Source organism: Heptranchias perlo, chromosome 21 (genome assembly GCF_035084215.1).
Source record: "Heptranchias perlo isolate sHepPer1 chromosome 21, sHepPer1.hap1, whole genome shotgun sequence".
Taxonomy (NCBI): domain Eukaryota; kingdom Metazoa; phylum Chordata; class Chondrichthyes; order Hexanchiformes; family Hexanchidae; genus Heptranchias; species Heptranchias perlo.
In genome coordinates this window covers 7,746,507-7,771,821 of record NC_090345.1, presented here as the reverse complement: position 1 = coordinate 7,771,821, position 25,315 = coordinate 7,746,507, and the positions used below count along the sequence as shown (strand labels likewise).

Sequence of the window (25,315 nt, the reverse complement as noted above, 5' to 3'; positions counted from 1 at the left end):
CTCCCCGTCAGCCTGTCTGTCCGTCCCTCCCTCCCCGTCAGCCTGTCTGTCCGTCCCTCCCTCCCCGTCAGCCTGTCTGTCCGTCCCTCCCTCCCCGTCAGCCTGTCTGTCCGTCCCTCCCTCCCCGTCAGCCTGTCTGTCCGTCCCTCCCTCCCCGTCAGCCTGTCTGTCCGTCCCTCCCTCCCCGTCAGCCTGTCTGTCCGTCCCTCCCTCCCCGTCAGCCTGTCTGTCCGTCCCTCCCTCCCCGTCAGCCTGTCTGTCCGTCTCTCCCTCCCTCCCCGGCAGCCTGTCTGTCCGTCTCTCCCTCCCTCCCCGGCAGCCTGTCTGTCCGTCTCTCCCTCCCTCCCTGTCAGTCAGTCTGTCTCTCCCTCCCTCCCTGTCAGTCTGTCTGTCTCTCCCTCCCTGTCAGTCAGTCTGTCTCTCCCTCCCTGTCAGTCAGTCTGTCTCTCCCTCCCTGTCAGTCAGTCTGTCTCTCCCTCCCTGTCTGTCTCTCCCTCCCTGTCTGTCTCTCCCTCCCTGTCTGTCTCTCCCTCCCTGTCTGTCTCTCCCTCCCTGTCTGTCTCTCCCTCCCTGTCTGTCTCTCCCTCCCTGTCTGTCTCTCCCTCCCTGTCTGTCTCTCCCTCCCTGTCTGTCTCTCCCTCCCTGTCTGTCTCTCCCTCCCTGTCAGTCAGTCTGTCTCTCCCTCCCTGTCAGTCAGTCTGTCTCTCCCTCCCTGTCAGTCAGTCTGTCTCTCCCTCCCTGTCAGTCAGTCTGTCTCTCCCTCCCTGTCAGTCAGTCTGTCTCTCCCTCCCTGTCAGTCTGTCTGTCTCTCCCTCCCTGTCAGTCAGTCTGTCTGTCTGTCTGTCTCTCCCTCCCTGTCAGTCTGTCTGTCTGTCTGTCTGTCTCTCCCTCCCTGTCAGTCTGTCTGTCTGTCTGTCTCTCCCTCCCTCCCAGTCTGTCTGTCTGTCTCTCCCTCCCTACCAGTCTGTCTGTCTGTCTCTCCCTCCCTGTCAGTCTGTCTGTCTCTCCCTCCCTGTCAGTCTGTCTGTCTCTCCCTCCCTGTCAGTCTGTCTGTCTGTCTCTCCCTCCCTGTCAGTCTGTCTGTCTGTCTCTCCCTCCCTGTCAGTCTGTCTGTCTGTCTCTCCCTCCCTGTCAGTCTGTCTGTCTGTCTCTCCCTCCCTGTCAGTCTGTCTGTCTGTCTCTCCCTCCCTGTCAGTCTGTCTGTCTGTCTCTCCCTCCCTGTCAGTCTGTCTGTCTGTCTCTCCCTCCCTGTCAGTCAGTCTGTCTCTCCCTCCCTGTCAGTCAGTCTGTCTCTCCCTCCCTGTCAGTCTGTCTGTCTCTCCCTCCCTGTCAGTCAGTCTGTCTCTCCCTCCCTGTCAGTCAGTCTGTCTCTCCCTCCCTGTCAGTCAGTCTGTCTCTCCCTCCCTGTCAGTCAGTCTGTCTCTCCCTCCCTGTCAGTCAGTCTGTCTCTCCCTCCCTGTCAGTCAGTCTGTCTCTCCCTCCCTGTCAGTCAGTCAGTCTCTCCCTCCCTGTCAGTCAGTCTGTCTCTCCCTCCCTGTCAGTCAGTCTGTCTCTCCCTCCCTGTCAGTCAGTCTGTCTCTCCCTCCCTGTCAGTCAGTCTGTCTCTCCCTCCCTGTCAGTCAGTCTGTCTCTCCCTCCCTGTCAGTCAGTCTGTCTCTCCCTCCCTGTCAGTCAGTCTGTCTCTCCCTCCCTGTCAGTCAGTCTGTCTCTCCCTCCCTGTCAGTCAGTCTGTCTCTCCCTCCCTGTCAGTCAGTCTGTCTCTCCCTCCCTGTCAGTCAGTCAGTCTCTCCCTCCCTGTCAGTCAGTCAGTCTCTCCCTCCCTGTCAGTCAGTCAGTCTCTCCCTCCCTGTCAGTCAGTCTGTCTCTCCCTCCCTGTCAGTCAGTCTGTCTCTCCCTCCCTGTCAGTCAGTCTGTCTCTCCCTCCCTGTCAGTCAGTCTGTCTCTCCCTCCCTGTCAGTCAGTCTGTCTCTCCCTCCCTGTCAGTCAGTCTGTCTCTCCCTCCCTGTCAGTCAGTCTGTCTCTCCCTCCCTGTCAGTCTGTCTGTCTCTCCCTCCCTGTCAGTCTGTCTGTCTCTCCCTCCCTGTCAGTCTGTCTGTCTGTCTGTCTCTCCCTCCCTCCCAGTCTGTCTGTCGGTCTCTCCCTCCCTACCAGTCTGTCTGTCGGTCTCTCCCTCCCTACCAGTCTGTCTGTCGGTCTCTCCCTCCCTGTCAGTCTGTCTGTCGGTCTCTCCCTCCCTGTCAGTCTGTCTGTCGGTCTCTCCCTCCCTGTCAGTCTGTCTGTCGGTCTCTCCCTCCCTGTCAGTCTGTCTGTCGGTCTCTCCCTCCCTGTCAGTCTGTCTGTCGGTCTCTCCCTCCCTGTCAGTCTGTCTGTCGGTCTCTCCCTCCCTGTCAGTCTGTCTGTCGGTCTCTCCCTCCCTGTCAGTCTGTCTGTCGGTCTCTCCCTCCCTGTCAGTCTGTCTGTCGGTCTCTCCCTCCCTGTCAGTCTGTCTGTCGGTCTCTCCCCCCCTCCCTTTTCTGTAATTACACTGATCTACCTCTCTTTACCAGTCATTACCTTGATCCAGTTTTCTATCTCTCTCACCCCTTTTCAGCGATTCACCAACCCCCAAACCTTCCTTTTCAGTCCAATTCGTTCCTGTCCCTTTCTCACTGTTCCTCCTGTCTTGTCCCCCCATCTCACCATATTTCCTATTATTGTTGACGTTTTGTGTTGTAACCAATGAATAACGTTTGTTATTTCAGGGTCATCTACTTAAAGCTAGCATCAAGAATAACACATTATAATGGAACTCAGCAGCACAGCTGGTGTCCCCACAGACAGGAAAATCTCTCCCTCCAGCCTCTTGTCATTTCTGGAGTTAGGAATTGTCAAGCAGAGGAATCTTTGCAAGCAAAGAAAAAACTATAATTTGAATTTAAGTTGAAATACATATTGTGCCAGAAGAGGGCAAAAATAACTCCAGAATCTCTTAAAAGGGTCCTGTCTTCATAAGAAACTAGTAATATTTTTTGTTGGGGATGGTGGGGTGGGGGGCTTTGGAAGAGAGCCAAATTAAACGATGCTTCGCCAGTCGCAATATTGCAAGTGTCTCACTGCAGCCTGATGCAATATCCAAGCAATGGATGCAGAGCAGGGAAAGCCCAGAAGGCTGACCCCCAACATCAAGGGGACTGAGTTATCACCAAAGGTTAGAATAAGACGTGGCCTCTTTGGCCTTAAAAAGGTGAACAGGGTGGGGGCTCATGTAGACACTTACGACATTAACTAAGGAATCATTAAGTTAAACCCTAACTGCAGGATAAACTGGTGAAATTCAGGACTTCTCAGAGTTATCATTCCGATCCAAAGACCAAAGTGCTAAGAGACAGATGCAAAGTGGGGGGAGGGGCTCATCAGTTTCTGTGGCAGAATGGGTTAGTGGGGGAAAATGACCTCTCATTTGTTTGCGATTTACATTATTGCAATTTTTTTTTGCTTAAAAATTAGTAGGGCCAAACCCCTTCATCGTGAAGGTAGTGCCCCTTTAAAAGGCTCCAATTTGATTAAGGGAACGGCCTCTGGTTTGACTGCTCTGCACCTTAGCACAAAAGCCTATTTCCGCCTCCCAGCACCGTATCTGAAACTAGATGTCAGCTACTTAAAAACAGCGGTTAGTTGGGCTAACCTGCAATTTCGCACCTCTTCAGATGTATTTGGTATTTTACGAGGCTTATTTTTTTTTAAAAAGAAGGAAAGGAGTTTTCTATTTGCAATATTGGAGAGAGTCGTGACGAGCCAAATCCGATTGCAGGAAGACAAAAATGAGAAAGGGAACCGAGACGGGAACAAATGCAGACCGTCCTACACTACACTGACAGGAATCCAATGAGCTAAATTCGATTCCTAAGGGCGATTCTTTGGTGGGGGGGGGGGGGGGGAAAGACTATAAACTGAAAGTAAAAGTACATTAACAGCGCTTACTCATGTCTGCATCTATATATTTTAAAAAAAAACCCAGACAGCAAGACTGCAACAAAAACACACACGCAAGCTGCAACATTATAGCAATCCAGCTGTGCCCTGAAATCGCCACATTTAGATACAATAAACTTACTTTGTAGCAGGTTCCTGAAAGTTCGCTACACCTAGATCCTAAAGGCAAATCCCCCTCCTCCTCCTCCTTCTTCTTCAGTTTTGATGCTGGGTTTGTTTTGATTCCGTGAAACTGATCATATGACCAACTCCACAACCCTCCCTCCCCCTCCCTGTCACATGCTCACTTGTCATCGGCAGCCTTAAAGCGAGGATGTTTGCAATTAACCTCAGTTCCCCGACGCGAAATTTTTGCATCTTCGCTACTTGTGTTTTTTTTGGATAAATATCAATGCAAATATTGCAACGTCTCTTGGTTTTTTTTTTGGTCCCTCAAAAGGAGCACCGGTTCCCTGATGGTCTGGTTGGTGAATGCACCGACCGGTGTGTGGAACTGAGTCACACTGACGGGAATAGTGGAACTGTGGTAGAGTCGATCTACTCGGAAGGGAGAAAAATATCAGCCTCTTATCCGTGCCCAGTGACCCCTGAACATGCGCATGAATGGGTATTTATTGAGGGCAAAGTCAGACTTGGTTGCGATGGTCCCTGTAGTGGAATATTGCCGTGGCTCAGTGGCTAGTACTCTCGCCTGTGAGTTCAAATCCCACTCCAGGGACTTAAGCACAAAATCTAGGTTGACAATCCTGTACAATACCGAGGGTGTGCTGCATTGTTGGAGGTGCTGTCTTTTGGATGAGACATTAAACCGAGGCCCCATTTGCCCCCTCAGGTGTTCATAAAAGATCCCGTGGCACTATTTCGAAGAAGAGCAGGGTAGTTCTCCCCTGTGTCCTGGCCAATATTTATATATCATTTGGTCATTTATCACATTGCTGTTTGTGGGATCTTGCTGTGCACAAATTGGCTGCTGCATTTCCTACATTATAACAGTGACTACACTTCAAAAAGTACTTCATTGGCTGTAAAGTGCTTTGGGACATCTTGAGGTCAGGAAAGGTGCTATACAAATGCAAGCCTTTCTTTCTTTCAACAACCTAACAAAGCAGGAAAATGGGTATCCCAGAGAAAGGAGTAGATTTAAAGATCAATCAAAACTTTTAAGAAGGGAATTGAATCTGTTGAGAAGGAGTTGATTGAGGAATAGGGAGATATTAACAGTGCTGCTTAGTTTTTTTCAGGGAAGGTGGGGAAACAACTTAATGCTCGTTAAAATAGGGGATCAATAGGTGACTGTGAGATGATGGGGAAGTGGGGGAATGATCTGAGCTTGCGATACGTCCCAGCTACTAGCAGCATGTTTTATCACACGGGCATTTTTTGTGTTGCATTTGAAAAACAGCATATTAAAAAAAAAAGAAACATTTTCTGTTGCTGGGTAAGTTCGTCTGAAACCACCAATCATTTCCTGCTGGTTTCAGAAAAACTTCCCCAGCAACAGGAAATACCCTCCACTTAACCTCAGGATCAATGTAAGAGGAATTAGCCTCAAATTGACCTCAAGGTGTGCTTATTTACACCAAGATAACCTCATGGCCTTAAAGGGATAGACCAAATAACACACATTGACAGCAGAACAATACATTATGGTTTAATGCTCGTTTCCTTATATCCTCCAACCTACTGTGAGGAATGACATCGGAGATTCACCTGTCTGTCCAGTGTGCATCTGCCATACTTCACACCTCACACTGCAACGTGTCAAAAGTCTTTTTTTTTAAAAAAGCCAGTCATTTCCTGCAGGTTTTTTCTGACCTTGATAACCTTGAAGTTTTTCCCCAAAGACCAGAGCCAGGGATTTACAAGAAGCTGCCAACCTACAGAAACTTTCCTCAACAATTAGCCTCTAGTTGACCTCAGTGTGTGCTTATTGGCATCACTTCCCCCTCAAGGAGCACCTGAGCAGCGGCCTTAAAGGCAGAGGCCAAGTTAAACACCAGCTCCATAGCAGCAGCTAAACATCCCAACTCCACTCCAGAACCCTGACTACCTATGAGCAATGTCACGGGAGGTCAGCTGTTAATTTATAAATTATCAATTTTTATCACAGGCTTGCTTAGAACACTATACTAGAGAAAGATGAAAGAAAGACTTGCATTTCTAAAGTGCCTTTCATGACCTCGGGATGTCACAAAGCGCTTTCCAACCAATGAAGTATTTTTGAAGTGTAGTCACTGTTGTAATATAGGAAACCTGGCAGCCAATTTGTGCATAGCAAGCTCCCACGCACAGCAATGTGATAATGAGTTAGGCGTCAAACAAGTCTAGAGCTCACCTAGAGTTCACAGAGAGGTGAGTTTAGGACTGATGATAGAAAGCTCTTCACACAAAGACTTCTAGGTGGCAGAGTGGAGATGAGAGGCCTGGTGTCATTAAAAGGAGCTTACACATTACAAAATTGTGGCCAACAGCACCCGTGCTGTTCCAGAGGTGAAAGGATACTGTCCTCACATTTTTGGGTGGTTCAAATAATTTGATTATCAAAGTACAGAACACTAAGGCCCTGAGTACAAGTGGCACACAGTCAAACATTTAATTTTTTTTTACAACTTGCATCCACCCGACACAGTTTTACTCCTGACTGTTTTTAGTATCGTTTCTTTTTTTTTTATATAAAGTTCCCTTTTTCAGCGAGCCCTCCATGAAGAAAATGAACCTTCTTATTTTTCACTGCAAAGTGTCAGGCCTCAAACTTCTCAGTGAAATCCTGACACAAAAGTTCCCAACAAACATGCAAAAATATACTTGTGTGCACTCAACCCACGAGCCGCTGGCATTTAGTCCAATGGTGCATGGGAAAATAGTGTATCGGGTGTGTCCGTTAACGCCCAAATTTAGAACACAATTGGGCCCACAGCCAGCTTTTCGTTGTGAACCTGGAACCCAATCTACTTCATATTTTCTGTTTGGAACTAAACTGAGACGGTCCCCACACACACACACACACACACACACACACAGGAACTTCAGGTTTGAGTCCTATGTGAAACCTGCACTTGGTGGGGAAAATCCCTTCCTGCCTTATACAAAAATTGGGGGGAGGGGAAATCAACGGAGACACCTTCCTCAGAATTAGATCTTTACAAAGGCATCTTTATAAAGTAAATGAGAATAACAGAGATGTAACTTTGAACATAGGATAACGTTTTAAGTTCTTCAACGGAAGAAGGGATCAAAATGAGATCATGACAATCATTGTCTTGTCTGCCAACTGTGCCTTGGTTCACCATTAGAAACGTAGATAGAAACATAGAAAATAGGAGCAGGAGTAGGCCATTCGGCCCTTCGAGCCTGCTCCGCCATTCAATATGATCGTGGCTGATTCTCTATCTCAATACCATATTCCTGCTCTCTCCCCATGCCCCTTAATGCTTTTTGTGTCTAGAATGAGGAATTGTTAACTTGATGGTAACACCCAGTTGTCTAATCACCAACCTGGCTTCTCGGTGTAAACCAGTCAACTTGTGGCAGTCTCCTCATGGTCTTCAGCGCTCCGTGTGAAATTTCCTTGATAGACATTGGCATCTCCAAAGCCTTCAGTACAGCACAACACATTGGCCTTAGCAAGAAGCTGGCCCTTTTAGGCACATCTGTTGAACCAGATAGTCATCTTCCTCATGAGACACAAACATTGGATATAATAAAAGGGGACATTTGTTTTCTTGTTGCAAAACCCTGCAATGTGAAACGTCTCTCAGTGTGGAAGATTGTCCCAGGTATGCCCCATCCACAAAAAAAAGGATGAATCTAACTTGGCAATTGCCACCTGATCAGCCTCCTCCCAGTCATCAATAAAGTCGCAGAGTCATCAATGGTTCCATCAAATGGCACCTACTCAACAATAACCTACTCACTGAAGCTTAGTTCGGGTTCCGCAGAACTACTTGGCTCCAGACCTCATCACAGCCTTGATCCAGACATGGATGCAAGAGCTGAATACTAGAAGTGAGATGAAAGTACCATCCCTCGGCATCAAGGCAACAGTCAGCCGAGTGTGGCACCAGGGAACCCTAGCAAGACTGAGGTCAATGGGGGCCAAAGGGAAAACCATCCAGTGACAGGAATCATACTTGATACAAAGCAAGATGGTTGTGGTTGATACGGATGAGTAATCACACCCCCAGGACTTCGCTGCAGGAGTTCCTCAGGGAAGTGTCCTTGGCCCAACCATCTTCGGCTGCTTCATCAATGACCTTCCTTCCAACATAAGGTCAGGAGTGAGGTTCACCTTATTCACAACCTCAGATAATGAAGAAGCTCATGTCAGCCTACAGAAGGACTTGGATAACATCCAGGCGTGGGCTGACAAGTGGCAGGTAGCATAAGTGCCATGTAACGACCATCTTGAACAAGAGAAAGCCCAACTATCCACCCTTGGCCTTCACTGGCATCTTCACCACCAATTCCACCCCCCCCCCCCCCCTCAACCATCAACATCTTCGGGGTCATCATCAACCAGAAGCTTAACTGGACCAACCAAATAAACAATGTGGTTATAAGAGCAAGACAGAGGCTGGGTACTCTTCCACGAGTGGCTCACCTCCTGGCTCCTCAAAGCCTCTCCACTATTTACAAGACACTAATCTGGAGTGTGATGGCCCTGCTACTGGACTCAATATCCACCCCCTCTATCACTAGCATACTCTGGCTGCAATATGTATGATCTACAGGATGAAGCAACTCACCAAGCTTACTCCAACCTCTGCCACCGAGCAGCAATGTCATGGGAACTCCACCCCCTCCAAGTCACACACCATCCTGACTTGGGCATTTATTGTTGTTCCTTCATCGTCGCTGGGTCAATATCCTGGAATTTCCTACCTAACACCAGTATGGAAACGCCATAAGGACAAGGACTGTACCACTTCAAGGAGAAGGCCCACCACCACTTTCTCAGGGCAACTAGAGATATGCAAATAAATGCAGCCTTGCTGGCATCACCCACATCCTGAGAACATTTTTTAATAAAAACCCTGTCCCACCTAATTCCTCTTTTGTTTCTCCAATTTTCCTTCTTCCTGTTCTGAAGGCATTGACTCATGCTGGATAAAGTTCCACAGGCCAGCTGCCAACTGATACCTCATCCCATTCTTCATAGATGAAACTAGACAGCGAGCAGACTGTTCTACAGTAAGGCCTTATTCTGTCCTTATGTAATGGCCACACACATGCTCTTCATGTTAGCGATCAGGAGTTGGAAGCCGGGTTGAATTTTCCATCCCTAGCCCCAGGAGCGCTGAGGTTAATTCCCGCACCAGCACGGTTGACATCGAAGCTGGGATCGTCCTGTGCCGTCTGGCTTAGTTGTATCTGGAATTGACCACGGAACTGACCGTGCTGTATCGTGTTCAGTCCTTAGTGTCTTTGGTGGAGAGAGTTACATAGGTTACATTGTTTTATGTAAGACAACTTAAGAAAGACCAAACTAAGACTCACAACAAGCACAAATATGAGTTTCAATCCATTATTCTTACAATGTATCCACGGCCTGTTGCTGTCTGTGCAACCATGCACCCAACATGAGTCACTGCCTGCGAGAGATGAAATAAAATTTGTTTGCACTATTTGGTCGGTCCAGTTAAGCTTCTGGTCAATGGTGACCCCCAAGGTGTTGATGGAGGTTGGGGGGGGGGGGGCACTGGTGGTGGTGGTGCCGGTGAAGGTTGGGGGACGAAGGTTGCCTGCTACTTACCAGCCCACACCTGGATGTTGTCCAGGTCCTATCCAGGATATGGAGGCACTGCTCATGGCTCATAAGGAAACTGAGTTACATGCTGAACTGGGAAACATGGCTGTCCCTTGACTACCAAGCATACATAACTGGTTAGCTATTGCCAGCCATACCATGGGGCAGAACCACAAATCAGCAAGAACATAAATAAGCTGAGTGCGATGGACCATCACTGTTGGGTAAAGTTGTGTAGACTACTGGTTGACTCTCAGAATCTGTTTGAGCACATCGAACGTTATTTCCTCATTTTGTTTGAAAGGACTGCAGCAACATCTGCCAGACAGAGACAGCAATCTACAGGGAAATAGTGGATACGCAGTAACGCTCTCCGACCTCTCTCTCCAATGAATGGCACACAACAGCAGCGTAAATCCCTTTAAGCCATCTTTTTGAAGTGTCAGCAACATTGGTCTTGCTAACTTAAAGGTGTTTGCTGTACATTGAGACCAGGTGGAATCTGATTTTAATTGCTCTGCTTTATTTTGTGGGGGGGTGATCTATTTCACACGGAGCTCGCTTTACATTAATAATGAGCCTCATCCCACGTATTCTCCCCAGTCAAATTAAGATGGTTCAATTTGAAGTGTAACATAATGTAATACAAAAGATGGTTCAAATGTGATTAGCAAACAGAAAGCAACTGCATTCTAAGATACACTGACATCGTCAGTGCCAATGGTAAACCCGCAGTTCTCTTGCTATTAGCTACAGTTAGAAATATGTCCAACTCCTCAGCTGGTACCATTCACCCCTCCACTTCTACTCAACAACCTGATGGAAAACTGTGCCAGCTTTAAAAGTAAACGGGGTCGGTTAGCATAAAGCCACAATTCCAAAACCGGCAGTCAAGCATCAAAGCCCCTTTTGTCGATGGCTACAACCTCAAGCTTGCTCAACGGCCGCCCTCTGGAACACTAGGAGAAACCCCAGGTGGGCCGCGGGTGGAGACCAGGTACTGGGGTTTTCCTTATCTCATGTCTGGGTCTGTCATAGACTAATTGATAGTGATTAGCCAGCCATTGCTCAGTTGTTAGCACTCTTACCTCTGAGTCAGAAAGTTGTGGGTTCAAGTCCCACTCCAGAGATTTAAGCACAAAACCTAGGCTCACGCTCCCAGTGCAGTTCTGGGTGAATGCTGCACTGTCAGGTGCCGTCTTTCAGATGAGACAGCAAACTGAGGCCCTGTCTGCCCTCTTAGGTGTATGTAAACAATCCCATGCCACTATTTGAAGAAGAGCAGGGGAATTCTCCCCGGTGTCCTAGCCAATATTTATCCTGCGACAGATTATCTGGTCATTATCACATCACTGTTTATCACATCAAATAATGGCACAGGATCTTTAAAGAAAGACTTGCATTTATATAGCACCTTTCACTACCTCAGGACATCCCAACGTGCTTTACAGCCAATGAAAAGTCTAGTCACTGTTGCAATGTAGGAAATGCAGCAGCCAATTATGGGGACAGCAAGGTCCCACAAACAGCAATGTGATAATGACAAAGACAATTTATTTTAGTGATGTTGGTTGAGGGATAAATATTGGTCAGGACTCCAGGGGAGACCTCTCCTGATCTTCAAATAGTGCCATGGGATATTTTACGTCCATCTGAGAGGGCAGACGGAGCCTGGGTTTAATTTCTCATCCGAAAGACGGCACCTCCGACAGTGCCGCACTCCCTCAGCACTGCACTGGGAGTGTCAGCCTAGACTTTGTGCTTAATGTCTCTGGAATGGGACTTGAATCCAGAGGTGAGAGTGCTACCCACTGAGCCACGGCTGACACCAAATGGTTCACAACAAAAAAAAAATCTATTGAACAGCCCCTGGTTTATTCAGTGCGTAGCTGAGAGCCATCGAGACCAGATGGGTCTCTGGTTCAGTTCCCAGTCAGTGCTGGATACACTTAGATAAATGTAAATAGGTGTCACCAAGTGCACTGACCACTAGTTTGTCAACTGTCCACGTCGCATATTATTTTAAAAAGCTTGTGCCACCTCTGTTCCTCGGTTGGTTAGAGATAGCAAGCGGCTGACCTAGCCGAACCAGGAAGCACTCAGCATTACTTCTCCAGAGTTAGGTCAGTTATATCTATAGGGGCGGTTACCACTGGGCTAGGGGAGGGTCAATGGAATCCAGGATCCTATCTCCATCCAATGACCCTCGGTGTCCTGCACCTGGGTCAAGTGACAACAGGAAGTAATTGACTGTGGTGCCCCTCATGGTGGAATAGCTTACCAATACTCTCGTCGCGGCTCACACGGCCCTGGGTAGTTACCAAGCAGCCGTGAAAATTACACCCCAGCACACCTTCGGGAGAAAAACTTGGGACCTCGACCTAAACTCCACCATACTTGCCTTCCTCCTGGAATCTACAGGCTTCTTTAAAAGCCTAAGCGTGATGTCATTTGACCACTGTTTCCTGGTCGTTTAATTTTCTGTCGTCCTGCACCATGGATTTTGACCCTTCAACCTAGTTTCTCAAAAACTGGGAAGCAAATAAAAATGTGCACATTGAAAAGAAATGAGAAACTAGGTTGAAGGGTCAAAATCCATGGTGCAGGACGACAGAAAATTAAACAACCAGGAAACAGTGGTCAAATGACATCAAGCTTAGGCTTTTAAAGAAGCCTGTAGATTCCAGGAGGAAGGCAAGTATGGTGGAGTTTAGGTCGAGGTCCCAAGACAATAGGAGTTAGAGTAGGAGAGAGTGGGACGAGTCTGGATCTTATGTGAGGTTGTAAGGAGATAGAAGAGAGTTGGGAAAAAACAAGCGATTAACACATGGCAAATTAAAGTTGGACACGTTTTAATTTTATTTCACTGTCAAAACTTTAAAAGATTACAGTATGGAACAACAATTCTTGCTTTTAACACAAACACAATGCTTGACAAAATAAATACTATTTTATGGAATAAAATGTAGGTACATGATTTATCACAGCACAAATTAATTATCAAAGTGCAGCAACACTTAACACCTGAAATTTCCTTTCTTTTTTAAAAAAAAAAATTGAGAGCTCTTAATTGGGCAGGTTCTTGGAGCTTCTTCAATCAAAAAGAAAATAAAAACAGCAGCAAGCTGCCTCAGAGGATCGAACGCGGTTGAATTAAAATCTCCTCAAACCGAAACCCTGTGTGATTGTGCCTGGAGGGGCAGGAATCATCATTTTATTTCACGCGATGGACTCGGGTCAGAAACAAAAGCCAGAAGTTTATTGCAGAGGTGTTAAAATAAATCTCTTGCAGCAAAGAGTCTTATAGGTATGATGTTCATGGGTCGGGCTGAAGAGGCATCGGAAAATTCTGGAAACACTCAGCAGGTCAGTCGGCATCTGTGGAGGGAAGACAGAAGTTCACATTTCAGGTACAAATCCTTCATCAGAACTCGAAAAGGTTACAGATCAAAAAGTAAAAGGGGAGGAAAGAAGAGAAAGAAAAAAAATCTCAGAGAGAGACACAAACATGCGACAAAGTAGAATGACCATAAGGGGTTTCTCTCCCATCCCCCATGCAGTCTCCTACCTCCAGCTTCTTTCAAATATACAACTAGCAGGGAGCATTTTTGTATTATATATATAAAAAAACATACAGCGGAATTAAATAGAACAAATGAGCTGGCACCAACACCAGTGTAGTCGCAATAGGGTGAATGACCGCCTGCTGCGCTGTAGTATCTATGTACATCACACATCATGTTCCCCACTGTAGCAGTGTCGGGGGTCGGCCAGCTCAGCTACACGACTCAACAGTACTCATTACACGCCGGAAAGATCTGTCCGTCTATCCCCCTGCCCCCCCGCCCAGGGTTGCTTGCTTGCACGCACCCATTGAAGTTGTAAAGTGTCAGGCTTTGCTCAGTGAATGGGAAGTCTTGGAGCTGGTGCAGATCTCCTAAGGTGTTGTTCGTGGTGAGCCAGAAGTTACGCTGTTTTTACAATGATGGGTGTCACCAATAAAATGTGATGGGGGAAAAGTGTTACAAGAAGCAGGTGTGATACTTCCTGACATACACGCTATACGCAAAACCTTTAATATATTAGATATATTTCTTCTTCCATTACATCCTATGGAATAAAAATGTCAATATCTAATAGAAATTTTTTTACCTGTAAATAGTTCCTCAACTTTTTCCCATTAGAAATTCCTATGGTCTCCTTTATAATGGAAACATCCCAGGTAAACTTGTGCTGTAACTGGAACCTCCCACCAGGAGGCACAAGGAACTGGACAAGATTGAAAACTCCTTTCACCATTGGATCTTCATATCAATCAGTCTGGGCTAATATCAATGGTTGGATTGACTAGTTGAAGCTTTCTAATTATATTTCCTGCCATTCAACCCCTCTCCCTCGCTGTATATCACACATCGTGTTTCCCATTGTCAAGGGGGGGGGGGGGGGGAAAATGCGGATATGGGTAGGCGGCAAACTCAGCTACAAGACTCAACAGTATTCGTTACAAGCTGGAATGACAATCATATCACACTGTACTGGCTACAGTAGAGACGGGGAAGCGGAATTAAATAAAACAAATGAGCTGGCACCGATACCAGTGTAGTCGCAATAGGGTGAATGACCGCCTGCTGCGCTGTAGCATCTATGATCAGAAATTGGTTAAGGCCTTTTCCTGAGCAACGTGGCTGGAGTAATGTTTTTGTTTTGAGTGCTCCTGGATGCAAATTCAGGGTGATACATAATTCTCATGTTGCAATTGTACCTTAAACCAAGCTGGGAAATAGTGTGCTTTCCCCCCACCATCCCCCGGATTAGAAGGTAGGAACGAGGAAGACCTTGACTCTTCTATCTCCAAAAAGGAAGGTTCTGCAAGGTTTCCCCCCACAACCCTCCCCGCAGGACAAATCAATTGGAACTGCAGAATATGTACTGAATCTTACATTATACCCGTCCTTCAGTAGCTGCCTCCCTTTAAAAGTGACACTTTATAGCTCTGGCAATATTGGAACTGAAAAATCAATCTTTGAAAGAGAAATAGATGCACATTACCAGGGAATTAGCATCAAGAGATGGAGAGCGAACAAAAATGAACGTGTGTGTGTGTGTGTGTGTGTGACATTTGCTCTTAGTGACTCCTGTAAAAAGGTAGTCCCAAGAAGTGTGCATAGATACAAGGTCAAAATATAGTTTTGGAGGAGACAGCATCACTGCCAGCCCATCAAACTGTCTCTTAAAATCACTCCAACACTATAGGACTCCCTTCCTGGGAATCTATTCCAAATTCTTCCAGATGCCAGTCCCTACTTTGCATTTCACCAGTTTGGACCCATGCTTTCTTCTCCGCCTGGAGTACAGCTCTGGATTTACCCGATCTAACCCACTGACTGTCATGTATATTTACAGAAGGTGCCCTCAGTCACTTCCCTTCAAGGCTGAACAGCTCCATGTTTCTGCAGTCTTTCTTCATAATTCAGTATCCCGATGGTGCGGCTCCTCTCCACGCAAGCTCCCAGGTTTCCCTTCAACTCGCTGAACAAAGCTGAACACAATAAAACAATGCAAACCACATGGGGTGGGAGCCCAAATAGAGATTCCAAAAATGCTCCCTTCTGATTAACAATCTGAAAGACCCAGGAAGGAGTCAACGGGGGGGATGGAACATAACCCTCGTCTCCTGTGTTTGGTTTAAGAAGTCCTGCCATTTAGAATTATTCCTTCTGTAAAGGGAACTTCCACCGAGGACAGGAGACCCCTGCTTTGGAATCGGAAAAGCTAAGGTCTGAAGGGAGCATGTCTGCAAGATGACATGAGACTCCACAAAGACAGGCCATTGGGAATCACACTTGGGCTTTTCAGCACTCAGTGCAAAGTTCATCCAGCTCAGAGGTTTGACAGCTGTTGCCCATATTATCAATACGTTAATTTTATTTTCAAAATTCTCCTCCTGATGCCAGTGACTCGTGCGGGGCTAGGATTCCACAGACACTGGCCAACACCCCCGGTACCTAACCCAAGTGGCCGTTCTTCAAATAGGAGCCCGGGGACTGGATGGAGTAGACTATTCAACTTCAGACGGCATCATACCCTCGCTGTGAACTTCCCAGCAATCAGGAGTGGGAACATGTGGCTTTTTTAAATCCCCCTTTGGCTAGCAGTGGACACCGAGGCCAATTACAGCCGTCCTGACTGAGATGAACAAAATTAGAGCAGACCAGGGATCAAACCTACGATGTCTGGTCTACTTGGCTCATGGAGGAAGAGAAGCAGAGTATTTTCGTCCTGTAGTACCGCTTCGCTTACACTAAGTGGTGCTGTTGTTTCCCTGGAGCAATATAGCACAATAGTGCCATCTGGTGGCAGAAGACAGTGCAGCAGGATCACAAGTTCCCAGTTTAATGCTGCACTGAGAAATCTATATAGACTACAGTATGTTAAACAGGATTGCGATACACAAAAAACACCAAACTAACTACACATTTAAATAAAACCGGCAGTAATTAGTGCAGGGTAATTTTATCAGCAAACTTAGTGATGGTTGCTCAGATAAATGGATGCAATGATTCGGGTCTTGGCTGTGACGTTAGAGGGAGATGCCTCTGTTTTCACAAGTTGAGGGCTGTTCAGAAAAAAAATAGCCTAGTGCTTTTCAAGAAAAAAAAAATCAACTGATAGCAGGGAGGAAGTTAAAGGCTGCAATCTACCTTCAAGGAAACAGAGGATGGTTACCCAATTTAAAACTTCATCCTTACAGTTTATGATAGGATCTGAACCCCTCGATTAGATTCTAACCTGTAACTCACTCCCGGGTATCTGTTATTCTATATATTAACCACTCGAACCCCACGATTAGATTCCAGCCTGGAACTCACTCCGGGGTATCTGTTATTCTATATATAAACCACTCGAACCCCACGATTAGATTCCAGCCTGGAACTCACTCATCTCTGAACATTGTCTGTGCAAACTTGAAAAGTGCCATTTGCAAGTCAAAACATATTATACATTTAAAAATAAATGTCGAAGCTGAGCTGCAGTGTGACAAGAAGTGCCAGTGTTTTCCCACCTCTCCATCCCCATAACTAACAAATGGTATGTGTTACCCAAGATAACGACAAACCTCACTGATAAAACGTCAAGCTGCACCTTTGATACACAAGAGACACATCCACATTAATGCGGTTTCACTGGAAAGTCTCCCTTGATTGGCTGGGAAGATGTAGCGTATCCATGGTGAAGCTAAAACAAGGTGCTATTAGATACTGAACAGGGCTTGAGAGCGCGAGGGTGAGCAAGAGGGAGAGAGAGAGAGAGAGAGAGAGAGAGAGAGAGCGAGCAAGCAAGCAAGCGAGCTCGAAATAGACCTGTGGGAGAGGAAGCAAGACAAGAAACTATCAGTTTTATTTTTAATCCCGCTCTCAAACTTAAAGGGGCTCAAGAGGACACGAGGAAGGATAGTGATCAGAAGAGGTCATTCCACACATTGAAATTTAGCTCTCCAGTACATTGTTGCATCTCAATGTATTTTGAATCATCCCAATTTATACCCTTCTATTGCCTCTGGCTGATTACTCAGGCGGATAAATATTTGGAACAAATTCACTTCCAGCTAATTTAGATTTGTGCCTTCTCAGACCTATTTTCCTGGGTTATGCTGAACTGATAATCTGGGTCATTCTGTGCCATTTAATATTTTTTTAAACACATAGCGAAGTTCTTCCCCTCCCCCCCCAACCAATTACCATCCTAGATTTAAGCCTCTCTAATACAAACCACCTTTCATGTGAAAGGTCTCAATGTGCTCTACACACTGAATCACTTCTTGAAGTGCAGTGACATGTCAGCAGGCTGTTCCTCTTCTGGACAACTGCGTTATCACACCACAGGAAGGATATATCGGCCTTGGAGTGGGTGCCGCGCAGATTCACCAGAATGATGCCGGGGCTTAAAGGGTTAAATTACGAAGATGAAGCTTGTATTCCCTCGGCTTTAGAAGGTCGAGGGGTGATCTGATCAAGGCGTTTAACAATTATTTGATAGGGTGGATACAGAGAAGCTATTTCCCACGGTGGAGGAAATAAAGATCAAGAGAGCGCAACTTTAAAATTAGAGCCAGGCCGTTCATGGGTGATGTCAGATTCACACAAAGGGCAGTGGAAATCTGAAACATGCTCCCCCTAACGGCTGTGGATGCTGGGGGGGTCAATTGAAACTTTCAAGACTGAGATCGATAGGTATTTGTTGGCCAAGGGATCCTGTTCCTACACTATCCTAGCTCAATGTCCTTCAAACTTGGGATCAGTCCTTTCTAATGCAAGCACAGTATGCTTTTGACCCATCACGTAGTCCAGACTGGGGCCCACTCAGCAGGCTGACATTTGGCAGCCCCGGTGTTGCTATATCAGAGCAGTGTTCCTCCAATTCCCTTTGTTATAGTTTCACAGCTAATTTGACTGGATTCAACCGATCCCCATCCTTTCGGTGCACATGCACTTCAGTCCGGGGGTGGGGTCACTGGGTATCAATCAGAAGTGGGCATCCTGGCCGATTTTCCTCCCCCTAACCTAGGGACTCAGAGGTCACATGCAGAACACCTCGATGGGACCAACTAACTCAGCATGCACACCACAGAATCGAACCTGGGGTTGGGGACCCCCCCCACAAGACCAACTTCTTCCTCCCAGCACCCCACCACCCCCTCACCCCCTCACCTTTAGCTGGAGGCCGGGCTTCTTGTACTGTACCTTGGGTGGGTCCAACGAAGCTTCTCCCCCAACTATTCCCAGATGTAGCGGAGATACCAGATGGTCTCGTTCTTGAGCTGTGGCCCAAAGAGAGGGTTCATCTGAGCCAGAATGGCAATGAGCCAGCTAGAAGAAAGAAATTAGAATTTAATCCAACAAAAGTGACTTCATGGGAGGATTAACCAATACCTCTCTTAGCTGCCCAGCTCTGATAACAAAAGGAGATCGCGAATGACCCCAAGTTCTGATATTTTTGTCTAGTCTTGCTTCTTTTGCTTTGGCCGAAATATATTAAATTACACCAATTTCATTCAAATCGTGCCCAGCCAGCTGTGATATGCTATTCTTTAAATGAAGGAGTGAACAAAAGGAATACTTAGACTGCAGTTATACTGCCACATTAGTGACTATGTAAAGGTGCTTCCTGGTGTGCGAGTGTAACTCAGGGGTCAGATTGCGATCGGGGAGTCTCAGATCGCGATCGGGGCTAAAGCTAAGTAGAGATCTGCCCCCACCCAGCTCCAAGAGGCGTCAGATGGCCACGTGCCCCAAGATTCCCCTGCAACGTACCGAGGTACCTCATCTCGCTGGATGGCCCTAGGACAGCACAGCCGAGATCAGGAACTCGGCAGAAAGGAGGCGGGGAAGGAATGCTCCCCTAGTGGCTCCATTGGTAAATGCATTTCCCAGCACGCAATTGAGCCGTACAGACCACGAGGGCCGATTTTGTTAGAACAGAGGGGCGATCTGATAGGGGTGTTTGAAATTATGAAAGGGTAGGATGGGGTAAATAGAAACAGGCCGTTTCCAGTGTGGTTAATGGGTCCAGAATGAGGGGACATAGATCAGTGAATAACGGCACAGAAGGAGGCCATTCGGCCCATCGTGCCTGCGTTGGTTCTTTGAAAGAGCTATCCAATTAGTCTCACTTCCTTGCTCTTTCCCCAAAGCCCTGCAAATTTTTCCTCCAAGTATTTATCCAATTCCCCTTTGAAAGCTACTATTGAATCTGCTTCCACCACCCTTTCAGGCAGTGCATTCCAGATTAAATGCAAGAGAGACTTTGAACAGAGCAGGAGAAACTTTAAAAAAAGTACAGTGAGCTATGACGCTGTAGATAGCACCACTGGAGTTAGTGATTGAAGCAGAGACCACATCAACATTTAAGAATAGGATAAATATTTGAAGCAGAGGAAGATCCGGGGTTAGAGAGTCTTGTTAACCTGCGTTGCTACTTTTAATTATTTGTGTATCTGTACCCCTGGAACCCTTTGCGACCTTGTCCCATTCAGACTCTTATTCCCCAAGCTGTGACTTCCTTATTCTTCCTACCAAAATGCAACACCTCACACTTACCTATACTGAAATTCATTTGCCATTTACACGCCCATTCTGCAAGTTTATTAATGTCTTCCTGTACTTTGTCGCAGTCCTCCTCTGTATTAACTACACCCCCCAATTTGATGCCACCCGCAAAATTTTCAAATTGTACTTCCGATTCCCGAGTCCAAATCATTTTATGAAAATGATCAAGTGGTCCCAGCACCGATCCTTGTGGAACACCACTTCCCACCTTTTGCCAGTCTGAGTAACTACCCTTAACCACTACTCCGTTTTCTGTTTTGTAGCCAGTTTGCTATCCATTCTGCTACCTGTCCCGACTCCGGATGCTCTGATCTTAGTCATGAGTCCACTATGCGGTACCAGATCGAAGGCCTTTTGAAAATCCAAGTATATTACATCTACTGCATCACCCTTGACTACTCTCTCTGTTACTTCTTCAAAAGAATTCAACAAGGTTGGTCGAGCATGACCTTCCCTTTTGAATTCCATGCTGACTACTCTATTATATTTTCTGTTTTGAGATGTTTTTCTATTACATCTTTGAGTAAAGATTCCATTATCTTTCTTAACACCGACATTAAGCTAACTGGTCAATAGTTCCCTGGACTTGTTCTATCTTCCTTTTTAAATATAGAAAGGAACATTAGCTGTTCACCAGTCCTCTGGCACTATTCCCTTTTCTGGTGAATTTTTATATATACGTGTCTAGCTTCTTTTAGTATGCGCAGCTGCAATCCATAATGGGGTACTTACAAGAGGTAGCAGCAAACAGCCGTAGTCACGAGCATGGTTATTATTACACTGCAAAAGAAACACAAGGTTTGAATTAAAAATTAATAGGAGACTACATGGTGCCAGCACTCTTAACAATACATGGCAGCCAGCACATTAGGGCAACTGGAGCACTCAACCATGCTTCTGTCCCCTCAGTTGTAGGTCAAAGTACAGGTAAAGGGGGGGGGGGGGCAGGGGGAAGACGGAGAGGGGGGAGGGGAGAGGGAGAGGGGGCCGCAATAAAAAAATCCAGACTTTCATCTTTCTTCAATTCATTCTCGGGATGCGGGTGTTGCTGGCAAGTCTGGCATTTATTGCCCCTCCCTAGTTGCCCCTTGAGAAGGTGGTGGTGAGCTGCCTTCTTGAACCGTTGCAGTCCGTGTGGTGAAGGTTCTCCCACAGTGCTGTTAGGGAGGGAGTTCCAGGATTTTCACCCAGCGGCGACGAAGGAACGGCCGATATATGTCCAAGTCGAGATGGTGAGAAACTGGGAGGGCAACCTGGAGGTGGTGGTGTTCCCATGCGCCTGCTGCCCTAGTCCTGCTAGGTGGTGGAGGTCACGGGTCTTGGAGGTGCTGCCGAAGGAGACTTGGCGAGTTACTACAGTCCAAAAATCTTTCTCGAGTTAAGTTACATAAAGATTTTTCAGGGAGCTAGAACCAGGCTTCAGATGGGTATAGAGGGATATGGGCCAAGTGCAGGCAATTGGGACTAGCTTAGTGGTATAAACTGGGCGACATGGACATGTTGGGCCGAAGGGCCTGTTTCCGTGTTGGAAACTTCTATGATTCTAACTCTGAATCATACTTAGGCCATCCAGATGAAAAGCACCTCAGTTAAGTTAATCTGACAATTTTCATACCAGTTGCTACTGGACACTATCCCACAGCCATACAGACCAGGATGGCCACAGTTCAGATTCCTTCTCTGTACGGAGTTAGCTAATCGCAGCCAAGGCAGCAATAGGGAAGCTACAGCTAGCCTCAGTGCTCCTGGGTCGCCTTTTTAAGACGGAAATGAGGAGGAATTTCTTCTCCCAGAGGGTCGTGAATCTCTGGAATTCTTTACCCCAAAAAGCTGTGGAGGCTGAGTCATTGAATACTTTCAAGGCTGAGTTAGACACATTTTTGATCAGCAAGGGAGTCAAAGGATATGGGGAAAGGGCAGGAAAAGTGGAGTTGAGGTAAAAATCAGATCAGCCATGATCTCATTGAATGGCAGAGCAGGCTCGAGGGGCCGAATGGCCTACTCCTGCTCCTATCTCTTATGGTCTTATGGGTTAGGGAAGGAAGACAGCAAATATAGGGGTCTCAGTCCTGAATGCTAATCAGCAACTCTTGCTGGAAGTATGCTTATGTCAAAATCAGGTGAGGACAGCATTGGGCTTGGTCCACGATGCCTACTGTGGTTAAGCAACCTTCTGACTCTCAAGGCTCATGCATAAATAATGGCAACACGGGAAAGGTCCTGGAAAGTGGGGGGGGGGGGGAACTGTGGAATCATACCCTAATGATACAGTCAATACCTTTGGGATGGAGAGGAAAACATTGGAAAGATGAATAAAAAGACACAGTCCACAGCAGAAAGCCCATAATTTAGCATATACTGAGACCACAAGAATTGCTACTTTGGGAAATAGAAAAATTCACAGTGGAACAGTAATCATTATGGTTGTTCCCAATCCGACAACACACAGGGTTGTGTCAGACAACCAGCATTTCCTGCATCAAAGATCCCATCTTTCCCTTCCATTAACCTGTGCTCCAAATATCCATCCTAGAGGGGATTGGGTGGTACAGGAGATTATCCACCTGTGTTCCATCTCTAACACCTGGGTTCAAATCCAGTCCAAGTTACTGCAAATGAAAGCTTCCTCTGTTGACTGTAAGCAAGTTTGGTGCAGTCTCAATCCCAGCTCTAGTGGGCATGGACCCACAGCACAAAAAATACCCCTAATTCAAGCATTACATTGGCAACTTCACCTCAAGGCCAGTGCGGCTGGGATGGGAAAACGAAAAATGCCAAACTCAGGCAGTCGGAGGTGCTCTTTGGAGATGGGGCACAGTACTGGGAGTTTTGCTCTGCAAACAACAGTTAAATACCTAACCCAGCAATGTTGGATGTTAAAACTGGGTGCATGAAGAGGATATTCTGTAACACTAATATTCCTCATCTTGGCAAGAATAAAATTTGCCAAAAAAAAACTTTATAATCTGACTCAACTTTTCAAATGCTGGTCAGTTCTGATGGTGCAATTATCTCGAAGGGCCCATCCTAGTACCATTCAAACTCTGATCTATTACTCCAGAATCACACCTGTGTAAAACGATCGCTTGCTATCACAGAGAGGAATGGTCAGGTAACTATTTTATGTGGCTGCTACAGTTCCCTTCGTCGTACAGTAAACTGAGTGCAATGCAGGAACAAGCTACCTACCTGCACAGGAATTCAAAAAAGGGAAATCGCACTGATTCAGTAACCTATGTAAGTCACACCATGGAGTGTTTCAATTTAAAGAAAATATATGTTCAGTAGGGAAAGTATATTTGAGGGAGAGATTTTGTAAAGCACCATTATTGTGTTCTCTGGGATGTTGTTCTTTAGCAACTACCTGACAGATTTCACCATTTGGCACTGCATTGGATCGCCTGGTCTGTAACCAGTTAGTGTATGGAATCGATTAAACACATTGCTACAAAAATATCAATAATCGGTCCGTGCAAATGAATTGTTGACCAAGACCTCAACATCTCCAATACAGTAAAACCCCACCATCCATTCATTATTGGAAGCTCCCTTCAATCACAGCGATAGTAAAAGGGTTACTATAACATGCAAATTGGGAAAAACGAAAGGCCATTCAGGCACAGACAAAAAAAAATCAATAACCATTAAAATGAAAGCTCACCGATTAATTCAAACGCATCAACACAATAAAAAAAAACAGCACCTTCCTTCTAAATTTGGAAACCTATAGGTAAAAGACCGAGGCCCATAGTGCGAGAAAATGAGGGGAAAAGGAAAGACACGGTAAGGTTTCGGCGTGGGTTAGAGTAAATATAAAGGCATTAATATATGGACAGAGTGGGAAACCCTCCAGCGAGCACCCGGGAAAGGACTAACCTCCACACCGTCCTTCGCCATGACAAGTGCAATGGATACAAACACTGTGTTCACACATACCCTCTGTTTGGACCCTTGGGGACAAACCAAGGAAGAGCAAAACCAACGAGCCCCCAGAAGATAGTGAAGCAGATCATGGGGATGGTCACCGAATGACTGGTCATCTTCACTCTGTTACGTTGATCCCAAGCTCTGAGACACCTCCAACTGATGGCGGCTCCTCTACCGGCCAACACTCACCATCGTCATCAAACAAACCCTGCCCACCTCCAGTCCTATTGGACCACGATGACGCCATTATCTTTCAATTGGTTGATCTCAACGTCGATCATTCCTTAAATGTTATTGCTACCCAGTGATTGGCTCTTTATTTTAACTTTGCTTTCCCCTTCAGTATATTCCCCCCACCCCAATCATTAGCTCTTGGGATTTCAGTGAATTAATTTAAACCTTGTTCTTTCATCAAGGCCTCAAGTTTATTGGAAAAAGGTCATAATTTGTAGCAAAAATCAAGGTCTCCATTGGTTCGTCTTGCAGCCCTTCTGGTGGTTCCCATTGGTTTATCGCACGTCACTCATAGTCACGTGGGGGAACGCCTTCTCCACCCTGCTGGTCTGTGATTGGTTTGTTGGTCCCTCCTGATGGCCCTCGGTTGGTTAAAACAAGTGTCACTCATTATAAGGAGCCCTGGCCGGCGGGGACGCGCGACTTCAGATTGTTTGTAACAACTTTACATCCTGAGCAAGGGATTCATTCACAAATCACAGCTTGGGGGAACCTGGGGCCAAAATATCATTCATCTTTAATCGTTAAAAAGTAGCCTTTAAAAAGTAAGAAAAATTACTTATTATGGTATAATAAGAAATATTTGAAAATGCTGGAAATACTCAGCAAGTCAGGCAGCATCTTTGGAGGAAAAAAACAGAATTAACGTTTCAGGTAGATGACTGGAAGAAGTGCAAATTCTATTGGTGAGACCGCACCTGGAATACTGCATACAGTTTTGGTCTCCATACTTAAGAAAAGACATACTTGCTCTCGAGGCAGTACAAAGAAGGTTCACTCGGTTAATCCCGGGGATGAGGGGGCGGACATATGAGGAGAGGTTGAGTAGATTGAGACTCTACTCATTGGAGTTCAGAAGAATGAGAGGCGATCTTATTGAAACATATAAGATTGTGAAGGGGCTTGATCGGGTGGATGCGGTAAGGATGTTCCCAAGGATGGGTGAAACTAGAATTAGGGGGCATAATCTTAGAATAAGGGGCTGCTCTTTCAAAACTGAGATGAGGAGAAACTTCTTCACTCAGAGGGTAGTAGGTCTGTGGAATTTGCTGCCCCAGGAAGCTGTGGAAGCTACATCATTAAATAAATTTAAAACAGAAATAGACAGTCTCCTAGAAGTAAAGGGAATTAGGGGTTACGGGGAGCGGGCAGGAAATTGGACATGAATTTAGATTTGAGGTTAGGATCAGATCAGCCATGATCTTATTGAATGGCGGAGCAGGCTCGAGGGGCCGATTGGCCTACTCCTGCTCCTATTTCTTATGTTCTTATGTTCCAGTTCTGACCAAGGGTCATCGACCTGAAACCAGGGGGCTTAACATGGTGGATG

General features: G+C 46.3%; 2 protein-coding genes across 4 annotated transcripts in view; both read right to left on the bottom strand.

Moving 5' to 3' along the window:
* LOC137339946 (CREB3 regulatory factor-like) overlaps positions 1–4,182 on the bottom strand; it is a 175,860-nt gene extending 171,678 nt beyond the window's left edge. For both annotated transcript variants that reach the window (XR_010966642.1, XM_068002045.1), the window contains exon 1: positions 4,094–4,182. The gene's annotated coding sequence lies outside the window, so the exon portion shown is untranslated. The remainder of the gene's footprint in view (positions 1–4,093) is intronic.
* Positions 4,183–12,553: 8,371 nt separating this feature from the next.
* LOC137339950 (V-type proton ATPase subunit e 2) lies at positions 12,554–23,955 on the bottom strand. 2 transcript variants are annotated; one of them, XR_010966649.1, is made up of 4 exons: positions 23,761–23,955; positions 20,557–20,604; positions 18,427–18,585; positions 12,554–13,096 (listed from the first exon to the last, which is right to left on the bottom strand). XR_010966649.1 is itself a non-coding variant. In XM_068002051.1 (4 exons), the coding sequence occupies exons 1-3, from the start codon at positions 23,862–23,864 to the stop codon at positions 18,492–18,494; spliced, it is 246 nt and encodes an 81-aa protein (XP_067858152.1). In that variant the 5' UTR covers positions 23,865–23,955; the 3' UTR covers positions 12,554–13,096; positions 18,460–18,491. The 2 variants fall into 2 exon arrangements, 1 of the variants encoding a protein (XP_067858152.1); XM_068002051.1 differs by having other exon boundaries at positions 18,460–18,585.
* Positions 23,956–25,315: the final 1,360 nt, after the last annotated feature.